The sequence below is a fragment of the Phallusia mammillata genome, chromosome 4, assembly GCF_965637545.1.
Source record: "Phallusia mammillata chromosome 4, kaPhaMamm4.hap1.1, whole genome shotgun sequence".
NCBI lineage: Eukaryota > Metazoa > Chordata > Ascidiacea > Phlebobranchia > Ascidiidae > Phallusia > Phallusia mammillata.
The window spans coordinates 30,851,901-30,870,989 of record NC_137255.1 but is presented as its reverse complement, the minus strand read 5'-3'; the positions used below and the strand labels follow the sequence as shown (position 1 = coordinate 30,870,989).

Genomic DNA, 19,089 nt, shown 5'->3' with positions numbered 1-19,089 from the left:
TTAAATGAGAAAACAAAGGATGTGGTAAAGTGAAATACAATCCAATACTTGTACATTGTTATAGTTTGTGCACTGCAACAAATCTTAAAATAAACTCACAGCAATTTGGTTCTCATCAGGTGATAGAGCCATGCACCACACAGCTCCTCCATAACTATCCACTGAATTCTAAAACAATAATTCACACCGTTAAAGAAGATTGATTGACAGTAGGGTTGTAAAGTCATTGAAAATTCTCTTACTCAAAGTACAGTTAGTTTTTCCGGCTCATACTCCACTAAAAACAAATGAAAATTTTAGGGCAATTTTGTTGTTTGTGAACGGAGCCTTTGTGTTAGTCTTTGCACAAATTATTGCAAATTCTAACAATAATACGAGAGTTTATAAAATAAGATGAGTTCCTAGAAATGTCATTACTCAAAATCAATAATATTAAAAAACTGACTCTATCTTATTCTTTAGAGTTTGCACATCGTTGGTTTAAAGAAGTGCATTGACTCTAATTCTGTTTCAAGGTAAATTATTCTTTTGTCCACAGATTAAGAATGGACTTAGTATTAGGGCCTAAACAAAAGAACGACCCACTGACCTTCACAGATGCCGATGAAAGGTCATACTCTGATATATTGCCATGGAGACCTCCAGAAATCAGTCGGTTACCGATCCAAACTAAACATTCAACCGATCTATCCTTCATTCCAGGGATAACCTTAAAATACGACAACCTCATCTTTCACGTGGATTGATGACCGACAAAACAATTCCAAGATAGCCAAACTGCGGTCAATGCGATTGTGGAGTTGAAATTTTACACATCAGAAAAACTTACTTCAAACAACAGAAATCTATTTCATGTTTCTATTTATTTCCTGTTTAGAACTGATGATGCCATACATTTGGGCAAAATCGAGACCAGTGTTTTGCAATAAGAAATTCACGTCTGATTTGAGTGTATGCTGAATTTGTCAGCTTAGTAATCAAATGACAGTTGTTTGAACTTAATGAAAAACTGAAGGCGACCTGTATAGGATGTCGAAACACCGGGGAAAAATACAGTTGCCAGAAGCGCTCTATAATACTGATATTATACCTGGCAGCAACAACTTAACGAACAATTCTTACCATTTTTATAAACCAGTTTCCATGAGTGTTCCATATTTCAACACTTCCATCAGATCGAGCCACAGCTAAATCATGTGACAGCTTGGAAACTGCCATACATTGTACAGCAGATGGCGTGAAGTCAAACAGTCGACATCGATGCACAATTCGACTACTCATGCTTAAATCAAGTTCACAGCAAAAATTATCTGTGGAACATTTGCTGTCATTATGCAAGACATAATTTATTTGGTGATGACAATTCCACACAAAAATATCTTGTTCTGTTTTAAAACTTTGCAAACATATTTTTGCAAAGTAGCACTGTCTGTTTTTTTTGCCATGTGTAAAACCTGTTAAGCAAGTGATCCAAGCAGTCAGCAGATAAATTATAATCTACACTAACCGACAGCGACAATTTGAAACTTTCAAACAAGATTTCAATTCTCCCGAAGTTTTTTCTGTAAATTTTCTTACGCCTCTGCGAAAAATCAATTATTAAACTTGCAATACGAATTACGTAAACAGTATAATACAAAAATTTACTAAGCTTAACTATGCTTTTTCGCAAAATTACAAATTGGAAACTCAAAACCGAGTTATTGCGTTTGTGGCATCTTTGTTGTCAAAATATATTTGAGGCGCATGTGTTTTCCGGACAAATAACTTCTCGTCATACATTGTCGTGGAAATAGCGTTACATTCTGTCATTATGCAACGAATCAGCAAATTTTGGTACTTCACAAAAGCCGAACAAACTAAATCAAGAAATTTCTTAGCTCTTCCTGCAGTCTTTATTACAATATGCCGACGTTACGACGTCCCATACGAGACAACTTCATAACTTCCACTGAAAGTTTTAAGATATCCCAAAGTTCACTCACCAAAAATCCCACGATAACCAAAAAATCCCAAGATAACCAAAAAATGGCAAATACATGGTTTAAATCCTAGCTGGCGCAGGCAACATAATCTTTATAGTTACAGCAGGCAGGTCCCAGCTACAAGTAGCCTACCTTTAAAAAAACGCTAAAAAATACCAGAAAAATACAAAACAATATATTTTTTGTACATTTTTTACTGGCACATGATACATCGTAGTACTGACCTGACTCACTAGTTTTGACAGGCAATTTCAATCAACTTACACGGCTTCGAACACAAAATTGATGAACCACCTTGCGCATGCTTTCAGATCGTTTATTCTGTTTATTCCAATTTGTATTTCTGCTAATGCAACCACTTGTAAGTTTCGTTTTAGAAGTGAAAAACTGTTAGGAAATACGTTTGGTAGCATTGTCCATGTTTAAATGTTGTTTGATCACGTGCGCTCTCAAAAAGGTGTGGCAGTGGGTGGGGCAAGTGATTGTTACGACACAAATCTGCCGAAACAACTTTCGGTCAGCGAAGAAACTCGAGTGATTTGTTTCTTTGCGAAACCGCTTCTCTCTTGGAACAAGACTTGAATTTCGTGAGTTCATGAACTCGCCACAACAACGAGAAGCGTTAAAATCGGGCAGCGTTTTTCGTTGTCAAGTAAAAACTCATGTTTGAGTATTTGGGGGAAGCAACAAACATAAAACAGATTTTACGCTGCCCGCTAGATGGCACCGAGAGCACAAGTTTGAATTCGCTATTTTTACATGAAATGACAGATATTACGAGGGATTAGTTCGGCGTAAAAAAGTCGCATATGATCACCAGATTAACAAAACCCAACGTTTTTACAAATGTTTTTGTATGCTGTAAATATGAAGAGGCCCTCCAAACCAGGGCTTCTCAAACTTTTTTGCTCTGCGAACCCATTTTAGAAAAGCAAATTCTACGTGACCCATTGATGGGTATAGCCTATACACGTGAATGATGTTTCAACAATAAATTTACTCCTCTGTATACCATTTATTGTGACACTGACATAATAATACATGATGTTTTGCAACCTCAAAACTATATTTTGCGACCCACAGTTTGAGAAGACCTGCTTTAAACAACCCTGACTTTGTTTGTTACTCTGTTATGTTTTGCTACATCTGTAGTGAAATTTGTCTTTTACTGCTCGATCATAGTAAGGTTTGTGCTTTATGCTTTGTTGCAAGATATGCTGGTCTGAGATGAGTAACGCTTGCATCAAGTTCAATTGAGTTTGGAGGGTGCATGGTCTGAAATGCAAAGGTTACAATATTCAATAAAAACAATGAAAAGTAATCGGAAATTTACCAAAACATATCCTATAAGAAAGTCAGTTCAAAAATTCGTAAATGTGATATAATAAATGTATGACAAATATGGTTAATTGCATACTGGTTGAATGCAAAATCTGTTTATTTGCATGGAAATAAAACAGCAGCTTATGACTAAATTGTTCATCCAATCACCAGATTTGCCTGTATTAACCATTAGACTAGTCACTAGTGGTTTTCATGGTGGTCATCAGCATATGCGGAATAGAGGCGCTAGCATTTATATCCCTTTAAATGCTGAACATAAGCACTTTGTACAATTGTTTCCACAACTTTCAACATGAAACCGATGACAAAATGTTAGGGCTCTATGATAGCGGTAAAGAAAAAAAGTGGGAAACACTGCTTTGAACAAGGGGTTGGAAAATATTTTTTGCCACCCCACAATGCAATAAATCAGTTTGGTCTTTTGCTTTTTCTTAATGCCCACCTTAGTTTTTGATCCAGACCTTCACACCCATTATGTTTTTACAAAATCATCCAAACTGTTTATGGTTGTTTCACTAGTTCCAGATCTAATTTGTTCACAGTCAACACAATATTTTTGTCATCTGCGAAAAAAAATGATAAAAATTTGTATGTGACAAAAAAAAAACAACACAGTAAAACAAGTAAAATCAAGTAGACAATAAATTTTCATGGCCAAAAAAAATTGTACAAAAATTTGTTGTAAAAATGAAACATAAAAAAAACAGTATTTTGTAAAACAGGTTGATACTAATGATAAAGTGACGTTTTTGTTTGCCTAAATTATTCAGCCTTGTGACTGTTTATTCGGTTTTGGCCCAAGCCTTTTAATGTGGGTAATATACTGTTTGTTTACATCTACACTTGAATACTCCTAACATGGAAAACAACAAATCAAATTCAGTACCTTGTAAATTATTGGCGTTGTTTCTTTGTTAATTAGTCATCAGGATCACTGGAGTACTCTTTTGATTGAATGATGTAATACTGTTATCTGGATCAAAAGAGGAAATATAGTCAATTAATAATGACAAAAAAATTGTTATATATATATATATATATATTGTATATATTTAACGCATCCTTAAGTCTAACACCAGCAATAAACAGTAAACTTGTAAAACAAAACCCACTAAAACAAAAAAACAAAACACATTTATGATTGTAATAGCTGCTAAACTAAACAACAAAAGATATTGCCAAATACAAACCAATGACAATATTCTGCTGCAATAAATATTAGGTTGGAACAAAAATGCTATTGGTCAGAAAACTAAGAAATTGTTATTGCTGCAAAGAAATTCACTGAAAATTCTACACTAAGCGTAGACAAATCTTTTATGTTTAATCACACAAATGGTAAGCAATAAATACCTTTTGAAGTTGCAGCAAGACACAAATTTGAGTCATGGCAAATTAATACAAGACAATGACAACAAGTAATAGAGAGGCCTGCAAAAACAAAATGGTTTTAAATTTCGATCAGCAAATCAGCATCTAACACAAACAATACATACCTGAGATGAAGTAAGAAATAGCTGGCAGCAAACACAAAACCTGAGTATGGTTTCTTGACTACATTCCTAAAATTTAACGATAGAAGTTCACATGGTTAGAGTGGTAACTAATATATCATTAAATGTGACATATAATAATAGGAACCTGTTTTATTTAAAAAAAGTTTTTGTTTCACACCCATTAGGTTTTTACAAAATCATCCAAACTGTTTATGGTTGTTTCACTGGTTCCAGATCTAATTTGTTGACAGTCAACAAAACGTGACCATCAGACACTTTGTAATAAGAACCTATTTGACGGATGTAAAAGGCAAAACCTGACCCCAACTGGGTTTACTTTGAGAAATGTGGACTCTGTACATGAAGTTCTTGATGAAAGAAGGAAAATATTAATTGCCACATAACATCGATGGAAGCTCGCCTCCCCAGCATCAATCAGTTTTTTGCATCAGCAGAAGACAATTCTGTAAAAAAACATTTGAATCATCATCTCCACTTTCACGACTGGACCAAAGTATAGAACTTACTTGCATTTAAATATATATAGCCTAGTCTGTCTTGTTTTACAATTAACCTTGAAAAGTAAAATCCAGCATTTAACTAAAATAAGCATACAGAATATAAGCAAGGACAAAAACCTTAAAACTAAACCACACACTTATCATTGATATAAGTGCAATACTTTGCTTAAAAGAAACAGTAAAGGTTAGAGTATAGTTAATCAACAAGGTATCACTGTGTCCGGCCCTTTGAGTCCACCCATAAAGACTCAACTGTTTGTTCCATGACAGGGTGGTTCATGAAACTTTTAAAGCAAAATGCAATCCTATCTGTTTTGTGCTTAAACGCCTTCATGTAGAGTAGCGGTGTCATTGATAAAATTCCCCCTGCAACGCAGCCAGTGTAATGTGGTGAAGTGGGCCATTTTTCTTAGGACACTTTATTTTAGGTAAAGATCATTTAGCAATTTTATCTTGGGCCATTACGCAAACGCTAAATCTCCTAAGCTGACAAAAGTAGCACTCCTGCGTATTAATAAATTAAAAACAAATTATCAAATCCGTTTTTAGAAGTTTTGGCTGATTTTCGGGAACAAACACAAATGTCAATCGAAATTACATGCGGCATTCTTAATCCAATGCACCACAGGCTAAACCATAAAAATGCTCAATAACTTTGACAAAAATAAGATTTTTCTGCAAAACAATGCGGTTTAATTTCCTAAATCCGTTCGAGTTTAAAATTAAATGTTTAACCATTCTATGATATGAAGAAATAATTTTGCAACTAAGATATTTCTCCGCTAATTATGGGGTTTCCCCCAAAAAACCTGGGGGTTTCCCAAATAAAAACCTTACAACAGCTCGCCCATAACAAACTTCTAAGAAGTCTGTGTAATGCTTTTGCGCTTATATTTTTAAGCCAGGTAATGTAGATTTTTGTTGTTATCGTTAAGTACAGTGTAACTGCAGCCAATGAGCGAGAATCGACGTAACCGCAATGACAGGCAAAGCCATAATTAGAGATTTTTCTGCGTGTCAATGATTCCTGGTTTAGTACAATGGCGTTGTAGCAACCTTGTTTCAAGCTACTAAATTAAACTTGGTGTTGTTTTTATCAATCTGGCAGTCTTTCAAACTCGCAAAAACGTTTCCGAACCACGGGTTGAGAGTTTGGACTGTCTCAATTGCAACGGTCCTATTAGTTTTATTAAAATACTTTTGAAAGCAAATTCCACATTCTTTAGCAGAAAAATTTGAGTCTGTTTGCAGCAGCAACTTGCAAAATACCAAAAGCAGCGAAGTGTTTTGACGTCATGGGCATGGGAACACAGATCAACATTGTTTCCGTACTAGATGTTATGACGTCCTCGGATGCAACATTGGGACTATTAATGAGCCCAAAGCAGCCCAAAAGTTTGGCCGACATTTGCAATGTGGGAGCCTGACGCCGTTTTGTCGACATGGACATGGGGACACAGATCAACATTGTTTCCGTACCAGATGTTATGACGTCCTCGGATGCAGCATTGGGACTATTAATGAGCCCAAAGCCGCACAAAAGTTTGGCCGACATTTGCAATGTGGAAAATTGGCGTCGCTTTGACGTCATGGGCATGGGAACACAGATCAACATTGTTTCCGTACCAGGTGTTATGACGTTCTCGGATGCAGCATTGGGACTTTTAATGAGCCCAAAGCAGCACAAAAGTTTAACCGACATTTGCAATGTGGGAGACTGGCGCCGTTTTGTCGACATGGACATTGGAACACAGATCAACAGTGTTTCCGTACCAGATGTTATGACGTTTTTGGATGCAACATTTGGACTATTAATGAGCCCAAAGGAGCATAAACGTTTGGCCGACATTTGCAATGTGGAAAACTGGCGCCGTTTTGTCGACATGGACATGGGAACACAGATCAACAATGTTTCCGTACCAGATGTTATGACGTTTTCGGATGCAACATTGGGACTATTAATGAACCCAAAGCAGCATAAGGTGGAAGACTGGCGCCGTTTTGTCGACACTTTCAGGGTCAACATTTCCTACTGGGTTCCTGAGAACGAAGCGGATCTTGCAATCAATAAGTTTTTCTCCGAACAAACAATCGGTTCTCACGTGTCAGTTTGACATGAAGCAAGTCACTGTTTGTTACCGCGTCCTTTGCAACTCATGTTTACTCCTTAAAGGAGGTGCAACAATTCCTGGTTTGTTAGTGGTTGACTTGTTGATTGGATCATTTCTGGCTTATTTTCAGTTTGCCTGATGAAACCAAGAAATGGATTTTGCTTCATTAAATAACAATCGATATAAAATGTACTGCATGCGGGCCCAAATGCAACTTTGTTTGTTTAACTTTGTTTTTTCAACAAAAGTGTAACGCAGTTCAATCGTGGCAATGTTTCTAATTTGGTTTATTATTTAGCTGTTTACGTTTATGTTATATTTCCGCAGTTTACGACACACTGGATTATTTTCCCATCATTCACACAACTTTAAAATGTCACAAATTGCTTTTGTTGCAAACATTTATGACGTTTTAAATTGCAAAAGTGTTACTAGGAAAATACATAGAAACACAATGTATTTGGACATTTTTTGCGGTTTTGAAGATTGTCAGGGGGTGGGGAACCTTTTTGTTTCTAAAGCCACCAAAAGGTTTATCGACACTCGTTTAGGCCGCATGGACTATTTCTCAGGCCAAGGACAGGGGTGTTCAAACTTTTTGACTTTACAGAATGGTCATTTTGCTATTCCCTTGTAGAGTTGTGTGACTTGCTACCCAAGCTAAATAAAATTCCTTATCACATTTCCACCTTAACCACAACATTCAGGATTTATTTAACCCAGAAACTCGCTTGTTACAAATATCAATAATCTAAGAGCAGCTTGTGACATCACAGACGAGTTTAAGATATTCGATTATGCGCAAACAATTGTTCTTTTGCAACACAATTAAGATTGCAGAGCCTTGGTCGTTCGTAGTTCTACAGGAAATTGCTATGTGTACCACTACAAGACCATTTGGCTCTAGTTTGAAAACCGCTGGCCCAGAACTGATCAAATAGTAATGAGGAATAAAGATAAAAAATACGTTTCTGTCTACTTTTCAGCGCTTGGTGCAATTGCTAATATCAACATCCTAAAATGTATTTTGATATCGAAGGCCGCACTTAATGCCTTAAAAGACCGCATGTGGCCTTTGGGCCGCAGGTTCCCCGCCTCTGGTCTAAGTTATTTACAAGCTCTCCCTCCACACGCACTGACGTCATGGAACAAACACCGACAATGCGAGTAGTCGAAGGAAAAGGCGATTTCTTCAGCATCGGTTGCCATGGTGACGGCACGAGACACGTTTTAGAAAAAGGAGCCTTTTTTGCTCAAACCACATTTGCCCATTATATATACCTTGAAGTCACACAAACAAATCAGTTCAAATCAGTTTTAATAATTGGTTTGTCGGCAGCTTAACAGTTTGGTTGCAAGTTCTTTGAAATAGTCTAAACTAAGAGGATTTAAAAAAAATGTATTTAAACCTGCGCTTTGTCGGGTTTGCAATAATAATAGAGTACTCATTTATTTTGTTGTTTTTTGATATTTTTTCCACAGCACGTTGTACAAAACTTGTTGTTATTTCATTGTTAAGTATTAAATTCAATAGGGTGTTGCAAATATGTGTTTTATGCGGTTTAAAGTGAAAACAGTAGGATATTGGTTTGACAGCAGCAAGAGCATGAAGGCCAACATCTTACGTTGAATGTGAACAAAAAGACATTGATTACTATCGCCGAATGGTTAGTGTTTCATCAAATCTAAGTCATGTAGAAGTCGTTTATGGCTTATACTACGTTGCATTAAACCAGTGGTTCTCAAACTTTTTTAATTTTTTGTCTAAACGGTCTCTTAACATTTTTTCGAGCACTTTGCGATGAAATTTAAAATACCTGGGCAAAACAAAACTTTCCGGTTACCAACTAAAAGTTAATTTATTACTTTCGAAAGCATTCCCACAACAACATACAGAATGAATTTAGCTTCGTAAGATCACTTTGCGTGGGAATGTTTCAAAGGCATTTTATTACGTCACAAACAAGACTAAATCAATATTAACTTAGTGCGCGAACAATCGCCTTTGTTTGTTACTTGAAAATGAAGTAATGAACCACTTCTTGTCATATAAAACTCGTTTGTCTCTCTAATTTTTGCTTGACATTCGCAAGATCTCATATTACATAAGACTGTAGAAATGCTTTAAGCTCCTCGCGGTCCCCCTGAAATCGCGCGGACCCCTAAGGTACCGCGGAGCGCAGTTTGAGAACCGCTGCAATAAATCAACTCGTGTATACTGCTTGGGGTCGAATAAAACGACGGGCTGTAGGTTGGTGAACCCTGGTATAAACTGTAATACGTAAAAATTAAACGAAATCGCTGTCTCTACAAATCATTAGCACCATCGGTGTGAAATTTTTTTAAAGCAATTTAGTAGAAAAGAATTAAGTACACTTCTACGCATAATATAAACCAGCGGTTCTCAAACTGGGGTCCGCGGTCCTTTAGGGGTCCGTGAGGCAATTTTAGGGGGGACCGCGAAACGTTTGAAGCAATTCTATCATCTTATTTGGCGTCAGTTTGTGGCACCGGATAAGTTTGGATCAAAGTAGAATTGAGAATTGTCTGTCTCGATTGCTAAACGATAGCCTTTATTGCATGATAACTGGCGAAAATGCAATTGTTCGCGCACAATTGTAATGTTTTTCTCTTGTCTGTGATGTCACAAGCTGTCTTTGCATTATTGTTAAGCGCAATTTTGCATAACTAGCTAGCTTGTATTTGCAACATACAATCGCCAGACGAGCTACGTTAAGTTTGAAAAAATGGCACGGTAGCGTGCACGAGTAGGACACCCCTGGTTTAAAGCAGGGCTACTCAAACTTTCTTGCTCTGCGACACCATTTTAAAACAGAAAGTTTTCGCGACCCCTTGATGGGTATAGCCCAGTGGTGCACAACCTTCTCACTATGACGGCATAACAGATCTTTATTTTACCAACGGCCGCCTGTTTGCTTGTGTTTTAAAGTTACTGATGGAAAGAAATACTTATATATTTTAAATATATACCATCTAATTGCGCCTAAAAAGCCTAAATTAATTTCTAACTTGATGCACAGATTGACAGTCTTAGCTTTTATGACGTCATAATCTATATTGTGACGTTTGTGGCATCTGCTTTTTCGCATTGTTTGCACATAATCGACATAAAGAGCCTGGCGCATATGGCTACTAGGCTGGTAATATTCTTAAAAGTTCCACAAAATGTGTTTAGAGCAGTTTGAAAATCAAAATATTTGGCAAAAGAGTTTTCATTTACATCACGGCCGCCAGTGCGTATATGCTAATAAACATGTCCCGCAGCTTGTGCACCCCTGATGATAGCCTATACACGGGAATAATTTTTAAACAACAAATGTACGCACGTATACCATTTATTGTGACAATGACATAAAACGCACGATGTTTCGCGACCCGAAAAATTATATTGCAATTGGGGTCGCGACCCACAGTTTGAGAAGCCCTGGTTTAAGGCATGTTTAACACAATAAAGGGCATTTTTTCAGATTTTCATGCGCTAGCTTACTAAACTATTACTGGTGGACCGCTAAAAATTCACATCTGTATTGTGGGGCATCTAGAACTAAATAATGCAAAAGTTTTTGTTTGTGGCGACAAATCCTAAAAATCAGGTTTTAATTAAAAAAGTACGTGGTGACTGAGATGTGAATAATTGCATAGAACAGAAGATATTTATTGTTTTGCTTGTGCGTTGGTCGTGCCAGATGCTGTGCCCGCGGTTCACGTAAGTTTATAAGACTGAGAACGACTGTATTGCAAAATATAATTCTGAACATTTTTTTTGAAAAATAAGAGCAGATAAGATGCCCGCAGGGGGGCGCTGCAGTTCCAAATGTGAAGCTCTGTTATATTCGTTTGAAGTTTGTGCTTAAAAAAACTTTTACCCAACGCTCTTTGCTTTATTAAGCATACAATGAAACAGACAAATGATTGAAATGAATTGTTTTCAGAAAAATAATTGGGCCACTGTGCGTTAGATTATTTTCATGTATTCATAGTGGAAATTTTAGTCTGATAAACATGTTGGGACAAAAATAATTACAAATTAGGTTGTAAAGTCAGGTTGGTTTACAGTTTGGTTGGTGGTTTGTTAAAAGGTACATGAATGCTGAAAAAAGCTATTTCGGTGGTTATACATTGTTATTGGTAAACAATTAAAAATAAATTTCGTTTATTTTGTATTTCCGTTTTTTTTTATATGAAAGATATCCATCTATTTTGCCCGAGATTAATGTTGCTTTGTAGAAATTGTGGTTAAGTTCGGTGGAGACATGTCTTGTTGTTGTTTATTAGTTTAAGTGGGTCCACTGCGTATGTACTAGGATGAAAGATGTGTGGTTTGTTAATTAACAAGTTGTTAGTTTACTCGCATTTCTGATATTGTTTAGTGGCAGGACTGAAGTAGCATGTTGCTTCATATAATTTCTTGATAGTTTTTCTTGAAGCTGAATTTTAAGCCGACATGATATTTAACCTGGTTTTCATTTCACCTAACGCACTACGCAAATTGTAATGAAAATTTAATCCTTGTGTAGGTTTAGACAAGCAGTGTTTGCGATATCAAATTCTTCTAATCGCCCAAATCCGTTGTGGATAGCTCGTTTTATTTGCCAAAAGTCATAAATAGCGTTGCCTGTCTTTTCGGGGAGGGTTCACCACCGAGCCTGTGTTGCTCAGTTGGTATAGCGGGAGCTTCAGATTTTGTCACAAAATCAATTCAACGCTTTAGATTGCCTCGTGACTTCGAAAAAAACATTGCAATTTTTCTCTGTCTTACCGCATTGGAATTTTGGAGAATATACGCTTTGATTCGGCATATAACGTCTAAAATGCGCCTGAAGTTTTTATTGAAGTCACTGGCACCAGTACATACATTTTAAAAAACATGTTCACGGCCGCACAAACTCGTCTCTGTTGCCGCACTTGTGCCCCCTTGGTAGAACCTATACACGGAAATGACGTTTAAACAATAAATATACGCACGTATACCATTTATTGTGACAATGACATAAAACGCACGGTACTTCGCGACCCCTAAATTATATTTAAAGTACATGATCTAAGACATGATCTAAGAGAATTACATTTACATCCCATACACTGTATCTCTGAAAAGCCCAAGGGAGTAATCATTGGTTTATTCACTTAATAAAACTTAAGTTAGCACGCGCATTTTCAGTTTTTAGCGAAGGCTGTATATCTTAGAAGTGCACTTAATCATGATTAAAACGATACTTCGGTTTCGTACATGTCAGGCAAACGTCGTTGATTAACATGAAGGTAAAAAAACAGAAGTTTTAAGACGCAATAAAGAGTCATTAAATGGTCATTGTCAGCTTAGCTGCCGTACGACGAGAGGTCACTGAAGGTCAACTTGTAGGTATCTTTTGTCAAAACGTAGCTTTTTCTGTGTCTTTTTCTCCCTTAAAGTTTGTCCATGCACTTTTGGCTTAAAATCTTTGAAAGATTTGGATGAAACTTTCACAGGTGGTAGATATAGTCATGTACATGTGCCACTTGTTTTGTTTGACTTGTTAGCCACACTATTTACCCTGCTAGCTCCCTAAACTGGGTTAATTTTTAAACAATGTCCGATTTTTTTTAAAAATCTGAATAGCTTTTATACTTTTCTATTTATAGGTGTCGATTGTTGTGTTTAGCCTGTAGCCCCTATATTTACAACGCCAGCCCCCTAAAATGCTTGTGGAGTTTGCTATTTATACATGTGTCAGTTGTTGTGTTACCCTGTAGCCCCACTACTTACTCTGCTGCTCCTTAAAATGGGTAAACTTTTAAGTAATGTCCGAATTGGGATAAATTTGGACAGTTTGTTAATTTTGTCATTTTAGGTGTTGATTATTGTGTTTTAGACTGTAGCTCCTATATTTACCCTTCTGCCTTTTAATATACGGCAGACTTATAGAGCAGACATAATAATAAACCATGTAACGCATCAGAGTTGCAAGTCGGGCCGGGCTTTTCGGGCCGGGTTCGGGTTCGGGTTCGGGTTCGGGTTCGGGTTCGGGTTCGGGCCGGGTTCGGGCTTAGGTATTTGTGAGAAAACGGGCTTAAAACGGGCCTGACTTTAAGTTCCGTGTCCGCCATTTTTTTTTAATAAAATCACTCAGCTAAGTAACAAGTCTCTAGCTTTGACCTAATGCCCACTCTACTCTAAAACGTGTTGTTTACCCCATTGTCTACTATTATTTATTGTGTTTGTTGTCTTTCTCTTTTTCTTTCTCATCCTTTGTTGCAAGGCTTTTTTGGATAGGCCTGTCAATCAAAATTTCGGGCCTAAACGGGCTTCTCAAAAACGTTTCGGGTTCGGGCCGGGCTTCGGGCTTATACTTTCGGGTTCGGGCCGGGTTCGGGCTCAGATTTCGGGCCCGCTTGCAACTCTGTAACGCATTATCTACAAGCTTGCATATGTAGGGAACCATAAGTTTCTGCCTACAGAAACAACTAAGGTTATAAAAGACGGCGGCTAATATGTGACCCAATATAAAATAAGCATATCAAATGTATTTACATTTTGAAATAAGTTATATTGTATGTGCAATGGCAAAATGTGCTAAGCCACCATTTTGGTTTATTTTCGACAGAAACTAATCATTAGGCAGGATGTACTTGTTAACTAAGCTTGTTTTCCTCTTTACAATCATTGGTGCGTCATATTGTCATGACAACCACCATGAAAAATATTTGGTTTGTCGGCCGCTTGACAGTTTGTTTGAGCAACAACCTTTAAGTTCTTTGAATCAGTCAACACTAAGAGGACCTCCAGGTCGGCCAGGTGAACGCGGATCTCCCGGTTTTAAAGGTGACCAAGGTCAACCTGGCTGCACAGGAATGCAAGGGGTCAAAGGTGGAAGGGGTGAACATGGTTTGCAGGGCCCAGAAGGTCCTCCTGGCGATAAAGGTGAGCAAGGTCAACCTGGTCCGGTCGGAGACCAGCCATCGGTGAATTGGACCCGAATCGACAACCGTATACTTGAAAAAATTAACGGTAAGACTTTCAGCTACATTTTTGTTGTTGTTAATAACGTAATAAATGAATTATAGTCCGTATTTTAATTATGGAACAGACAATAAAAAAATAACTTATATTAAAAAGCATTTCCAAAATGTATTTCCAAAACTTTATAATGTTAATTTCTTTCATAATCGCTACTGCAAAATGCGCTAAAATTGTTAGTGGAAATGCTTTCAATGCAATAATTCTTTTAGTGTCACTGGCAAGTTTCCCAGAAAAAGACGGTAGCAGAAATACAGCTTTGGTAAATTGGACCCGAATCGACAATCGTATACATGAAATAATTAATGGTAAGACTTTCAGCTAATGTTTTCTGTTATTGATAACATAAAAAGTGTAAACTGTAGTCCGGTTTCTAATTACATAATTGTGGACAAAACAACTAAATAATTGCTGAAATAAAAATCTTATGAACAAAACTAAATAACTCCAATTTATTTAACAAGTGAAATTTAACAAAATGCACCTAAATTAGTTGGCAGCGGAAAATTAAATTGAAAGTAACAAAGTAAGCAATAATTTTTTAAGTTTTACTGTCATACTACACTGGAGCGCTTAAATGGACCCAAATTTATTGTGCCAAAGACCCAAGCATATAGTGATGTAATTTCCACGTTTGCACCAAAACCAAAAGTCGTATTTATTGGATTGTAAGCCGCGCTTCATAAAGATTTTTACCCTACAGTTTGTGCAACATATAATCAAGGGCCTCACACATATTTTTTCATGCCGATATTATTTCCAAACCCCTGCTTTTTGTTTTATTTCACATTCAAAAATTTTCTTTTTCATTTTGAAAAATCTACTAACACAGGAACTCAATGACAGGCCTGACTTGTAAAAAAAATTAACTTTGTAAACAATTTTGACAATTTTTGACCTATTCTAAAATTTTTGACAAATTTTTGATTTTTTTGACAAGTCAAAACACAATCGCCCTTATTATCATTAAAGCACCCAACGGTGATTGTGACGTAATCGAATTGTGCGTAACAAAAAACCTTTTTAATGTTAAAATCTGTTCAAATTCAATTAGTAGGTCAAAATTTTTCGATTTTTAGGGCAGAAAATAATTGCCCTAGTTATAACACTATAACGTTGAGGCTTTTGTGGTTATCGGGGTGGAGCGTTTGTAGACTTGTACTATTCCTATGGTCTTTACAAACGTGAAAAAATCTATCTAGATTTTATAGCCATCATATACATTCCAAATTTTACATCTAGCCTTAACCAAAACTATCTAGATCTAGCTACAAAATATCTAGAGTGGCAGCCCTGGCGGATCGCATTGTTTAATCTTGGTGCAAAGAATTTATTAACAAAAATACGTAGTGTAGCCCATAGGCTCCGAGTTTTACAAACCCAACGTGGCGGCGCCAGCTCGCTACCGCCCACTAGCGTATGTTGCGACAAATGCCAGTTTATTTGAAACAATTACAATTGTTGCGTTTCAACCAATGTTTGTACGATTAATGAAGTGACAACAAACGTATTTGTGTTTAGCTGGAAATACACTATGTTAATATTTTGAGTTAGATATACTGTGCCGTCATAACATTGAAAACATTTGAATGCGACCCTTGCACTGGAAAGTTTGCCCATCCCTGACTTAAAGCATTCAAAAGCCATTGTAACATAATCGCATTGTGCGTAACAGTAAAAAGCATTCACTAAATAACAATTACATGTTTGACGTCATAAACTATTAACAATTGAAGCTAGTAACCATCATTGATCGTTTGGCGCAATATCGTGCGAATAAACTTCCTCTAAATCTCAAATTACCTCAAATTTAGCGCAGTTGCAACAACATTGACACAAACAGACCAATAAGTTCGCCACTCTAACAAAATAATTATTTGTAAAGGTGAAATTTCTTTCTGTTTGCAGAACAAAGAAAATGTACAGGAGTCGTGTACAGAGATCATTGCTACTGGCTACCGTGGATTGTTGCAACATGGGATGGTCACGGTGGAAAGTCGGCAGCTGCAAATGTTTGTAGTGCATACGGAGCCACATTGGTTGACATAGAGACTGAAGAACAATATGATGTTCTTTACAACTACATACAGAAAGCTTGGCAGATGTACGTTGATGTACCGACATACGATTTTGTTGAAGTGTGGTTGGCATCAAGTTACACGGTGAGGCGGCAATTTATTGTGAAGGATACAATGTTAATAAAAACAAACAAAAAAATTTAAATTAATAGAAGATGTAAAATCAAAGCAGCGTGAATGCGATAATTGTTTAACTTTGACAATCGTATAATTAGATGTTTAGTATAAACAAAATTATTCAATTAAGCCTGTCGTGAATAAATAGATTAGCTGGTTTCATGTTGTGGCTAATCAACGTTTATTTGTTTAGAATGGAAATGTTGTGAGCTCCACAGGCGGAAGTGTTTACACACGATGGTATTACAGCCAACCTACCAACAACCCTGGTATCGCATGGTGTGTGGGGAAACCTACACGGTATGCGTCATACACCGGGATGGAGACAACTTACGAGAGTAATCAATACCTTCTGCCGTTCTGTCGCCTGTAAATTAACTTTAAAGTTGTTTTCTAGAAACAATAAAATATTTACACGCTTTTATCTGTAAGAAATTGATTAAAACCGACATCATTGTTAAACTTATATGTGCTTGAAAGGATTGTTGCTTTCAGGCAAACCAAGTTAAATAATCGCACCGAAATTATCAAAATCCAATTTTTAGCCGGGTTACTGTTTATCTAATCCGAATGTTTATATGTTTGTTGACATTATACCTGTATAACCTTGTCACAAACACTATTTTGTAAATCTAAAAAAAAATGTTTTTGAAAATGTATAATCGCACCAAAAATATCACAATTTTTCTTTGTTCATCGAGTTTTCGTTTTAACCGACTTGAATGTACATATGTGTGTTGACATGATAAAGGTATAACTTTGTCACAACTAAATACTTTTTCAAAATGTATTGAAACCTGCGCTTTGTCGGGTTTGGCGCTGGAGTAGAAAAATAGCGAGTTTGGGATGTGAGGAGAAATAATGGAGTAACGACAAGCTTCTATCTAAATTACAATTCTCATTTATTTTGTCTGTTTGTTTAATTATTCTTCCACAGCGCGTTGTACAAAACTTGTTGTTATTTCATTGTTAAGTAATAAATTCAAGTCGTTGTTGCAAATATGTGTTTTATGCGGTTTAAAGTAAAACCAGTAGGATATTGGTTTGACAGCAGCAAGAGCATGAAGACCAACATCTTACGTTGAATGTGAACAAAAATAGATCAATGTTTCAATTCTACATTAAATGCTGCGTTTAATTTCATCAACAAAAATACCAAACCGCTTGACCATTTATACGCCTTAAAAATAGTTACTAATATTACACCGGAATAAAACTCTAAATTTCACACTCTTTTTTACACTCTATGGCATAAGGGCCCCTTTGATCGTGTTGTTAATTCTCACGAAAAATGTACTTAAAGTTTATTTGACAAACCACCAAATGTGTTATAGAAACCTTAGGTGTAATAAGCAAGTACAGGTAAACTGATTTTTAAAATCACTGCTCTGAACCAGGTTTTCCACTGAGAATTTTAAGATATCCCAAGGTTCACTCACCAAAAATCCTAAGGTTTGTCCAAAAATCCCAAGATAACCAAAAAATGGCAAATACACAGTTTAAATCCTAGCTGGCGCAGGCAACATAATCTTTATAGTTACAGCAGGTCCCAGCCATCATGTACCTTTGAAAAGACGCTAAGAAATACCAGAAAAATACAAAAGAAAAAAAAAATTTTTTGTACATTTTTTTTACTGGCACATGATACATCGTAGTACTGGCCTGACTCACTAGTTTTGACAGGGAATTTCAATCAACTTACACGGCTTCGAACACAAAATTGATGAACCACTGTAATGCAAATCGTTACATAAAAAGATGATTTTTGCAAAATTATAATTTTTGTTCGCAACAACTATTAATTGAACTTTAACGGATAATTTTAAAAAATTCCAAGGTTTAAATAGTTTTTCCCAAGATCCCAAGCTCAGCACTGAAATCCCAAGATCTTGTGAAAAAAGGAGTGGCAGCTCAGTTCATAAGGGTAATGACATCAATTGAAAACACAAAGTTATTATAAGGCAACAAGGGCGGTGAAAAAAAACTTGTGTTTTCAATTGATGTCATTGCCCTGATAAAGGTGTCTCGTATGGGACATCGAAACGTCGGCATATTATAATAAAGACTGTTGGAAGAACTAAACTAATTGGTTGATACATTATGCCTGGCAGCAACAGTTCATTCAAACTAAATCAAGCACTATTTAAAAAACACTATTTAAAAAAATTTGTATGTGACAAAAAAAAAACACAGTAAAACTAGTAAAATCAAGTAGACAATAAATTTTCATGGCCAAAAAAACTGTAAAAATTTGTTGTAAAACTGAAACATAAAAAAAAAACTTATTTTGTAAAACAGGTTGATACTAATGATAAAGTGACGTTTTGTTGGCCTAAATGATTCAGCCTTGTGACTGAACACAGATCAACATTGTTTCCGTACCAGATATTGTGACGTTTTCGGATGCAGCATTGGGACT

At 36.3% G+C, this 19,089-nt stretch overlaps 1 protein-coding gene and 1 long non-coding RNA gene across 4 annotated transcripts in view; one reads left to right on the top strand and one right to left on the bottom strand.

Moving 5' to 3' along the window:
- Window positions 1–2,387: 2,387 nt before the first annotated feature.
- LOC145224054 (uncharacterized) overlaps window positions 2,388–19,089 on the bottom strand; it is a 38,474-nt gene continuing 21,772 nt past the window's right edge. The window contains exons 1-7 of one of the 3 annotated variants that reach the window (XR_013859546.1): window positions 5,600–5,922; window positions 5,163–5,289; window positions 4,826–4,891; window positions 4,683–4,760; window positions 4,216–4,302; window positions 3,772–3,892; window positions 2,388–3,260 (exon numbers count right to left, since the gene is read on the bottom strand). This is a non-coding gene — a long non-coding RNA (uncharacterized LOC145224054). Of the gene's footprint in view, window positions 3,261–3,771; window positions 3,893–4,215; window positions 4,303–4,682; window positions 4,761–4,825; window positions 4,892–5,162; window positions 5,290–5,599; window positions 5,923–19,089 lie in introns of those variants that run through there. The other 2 variants (XR_013859547.1, XR_013859550.1) reach the window with 2 other exon arrangements.
- Window positions 13,489–17,729, top strand: LOC145224043 (uncharacterized). Its single transcript, XM_080090472.1, has 4 exons — window positions 13,489–14,466; window positions 14,688–14,783; window positions 16,384–16,637; window positions 16,864–17,729. The coding sequence occupies exons 1-4, from the start codon at window positions 14,082–14,084 to the stop codon at window positions 17,041–17,043; spliced, it is 915 nt and encodes a 304-aa protein (XP_079946598.1). The 5' UTR covers window positions 13,489–14,081; the 3' UTR covers window positions 17,044–17,729.

Excerpts from the sequence above, each read along its gene's own strand:
- LOC145224043 (XM_080090472.1), top strand. The coding sequence starts at position 14,082 with ATGTACTTGTTAACTAAGCTTGTTTTCCTCTTTACAATCATTGGTGCG. Across the intron at positions 14,467-14,687 it reads TATACTTGAAAAAATTAACG|TGTCACTGGCAAGTTTCCCA; the intron begins GTAAGACTTTCA and ends TAATTCTTTTAG. Across the intron at positions 14,784-16,383 it reads TATACATGAAATAATTAATG|AACAAAGAAAATGTACAGGA; the intron begins GTAAGACTTTCA and ends TTCTGTTTGCAG.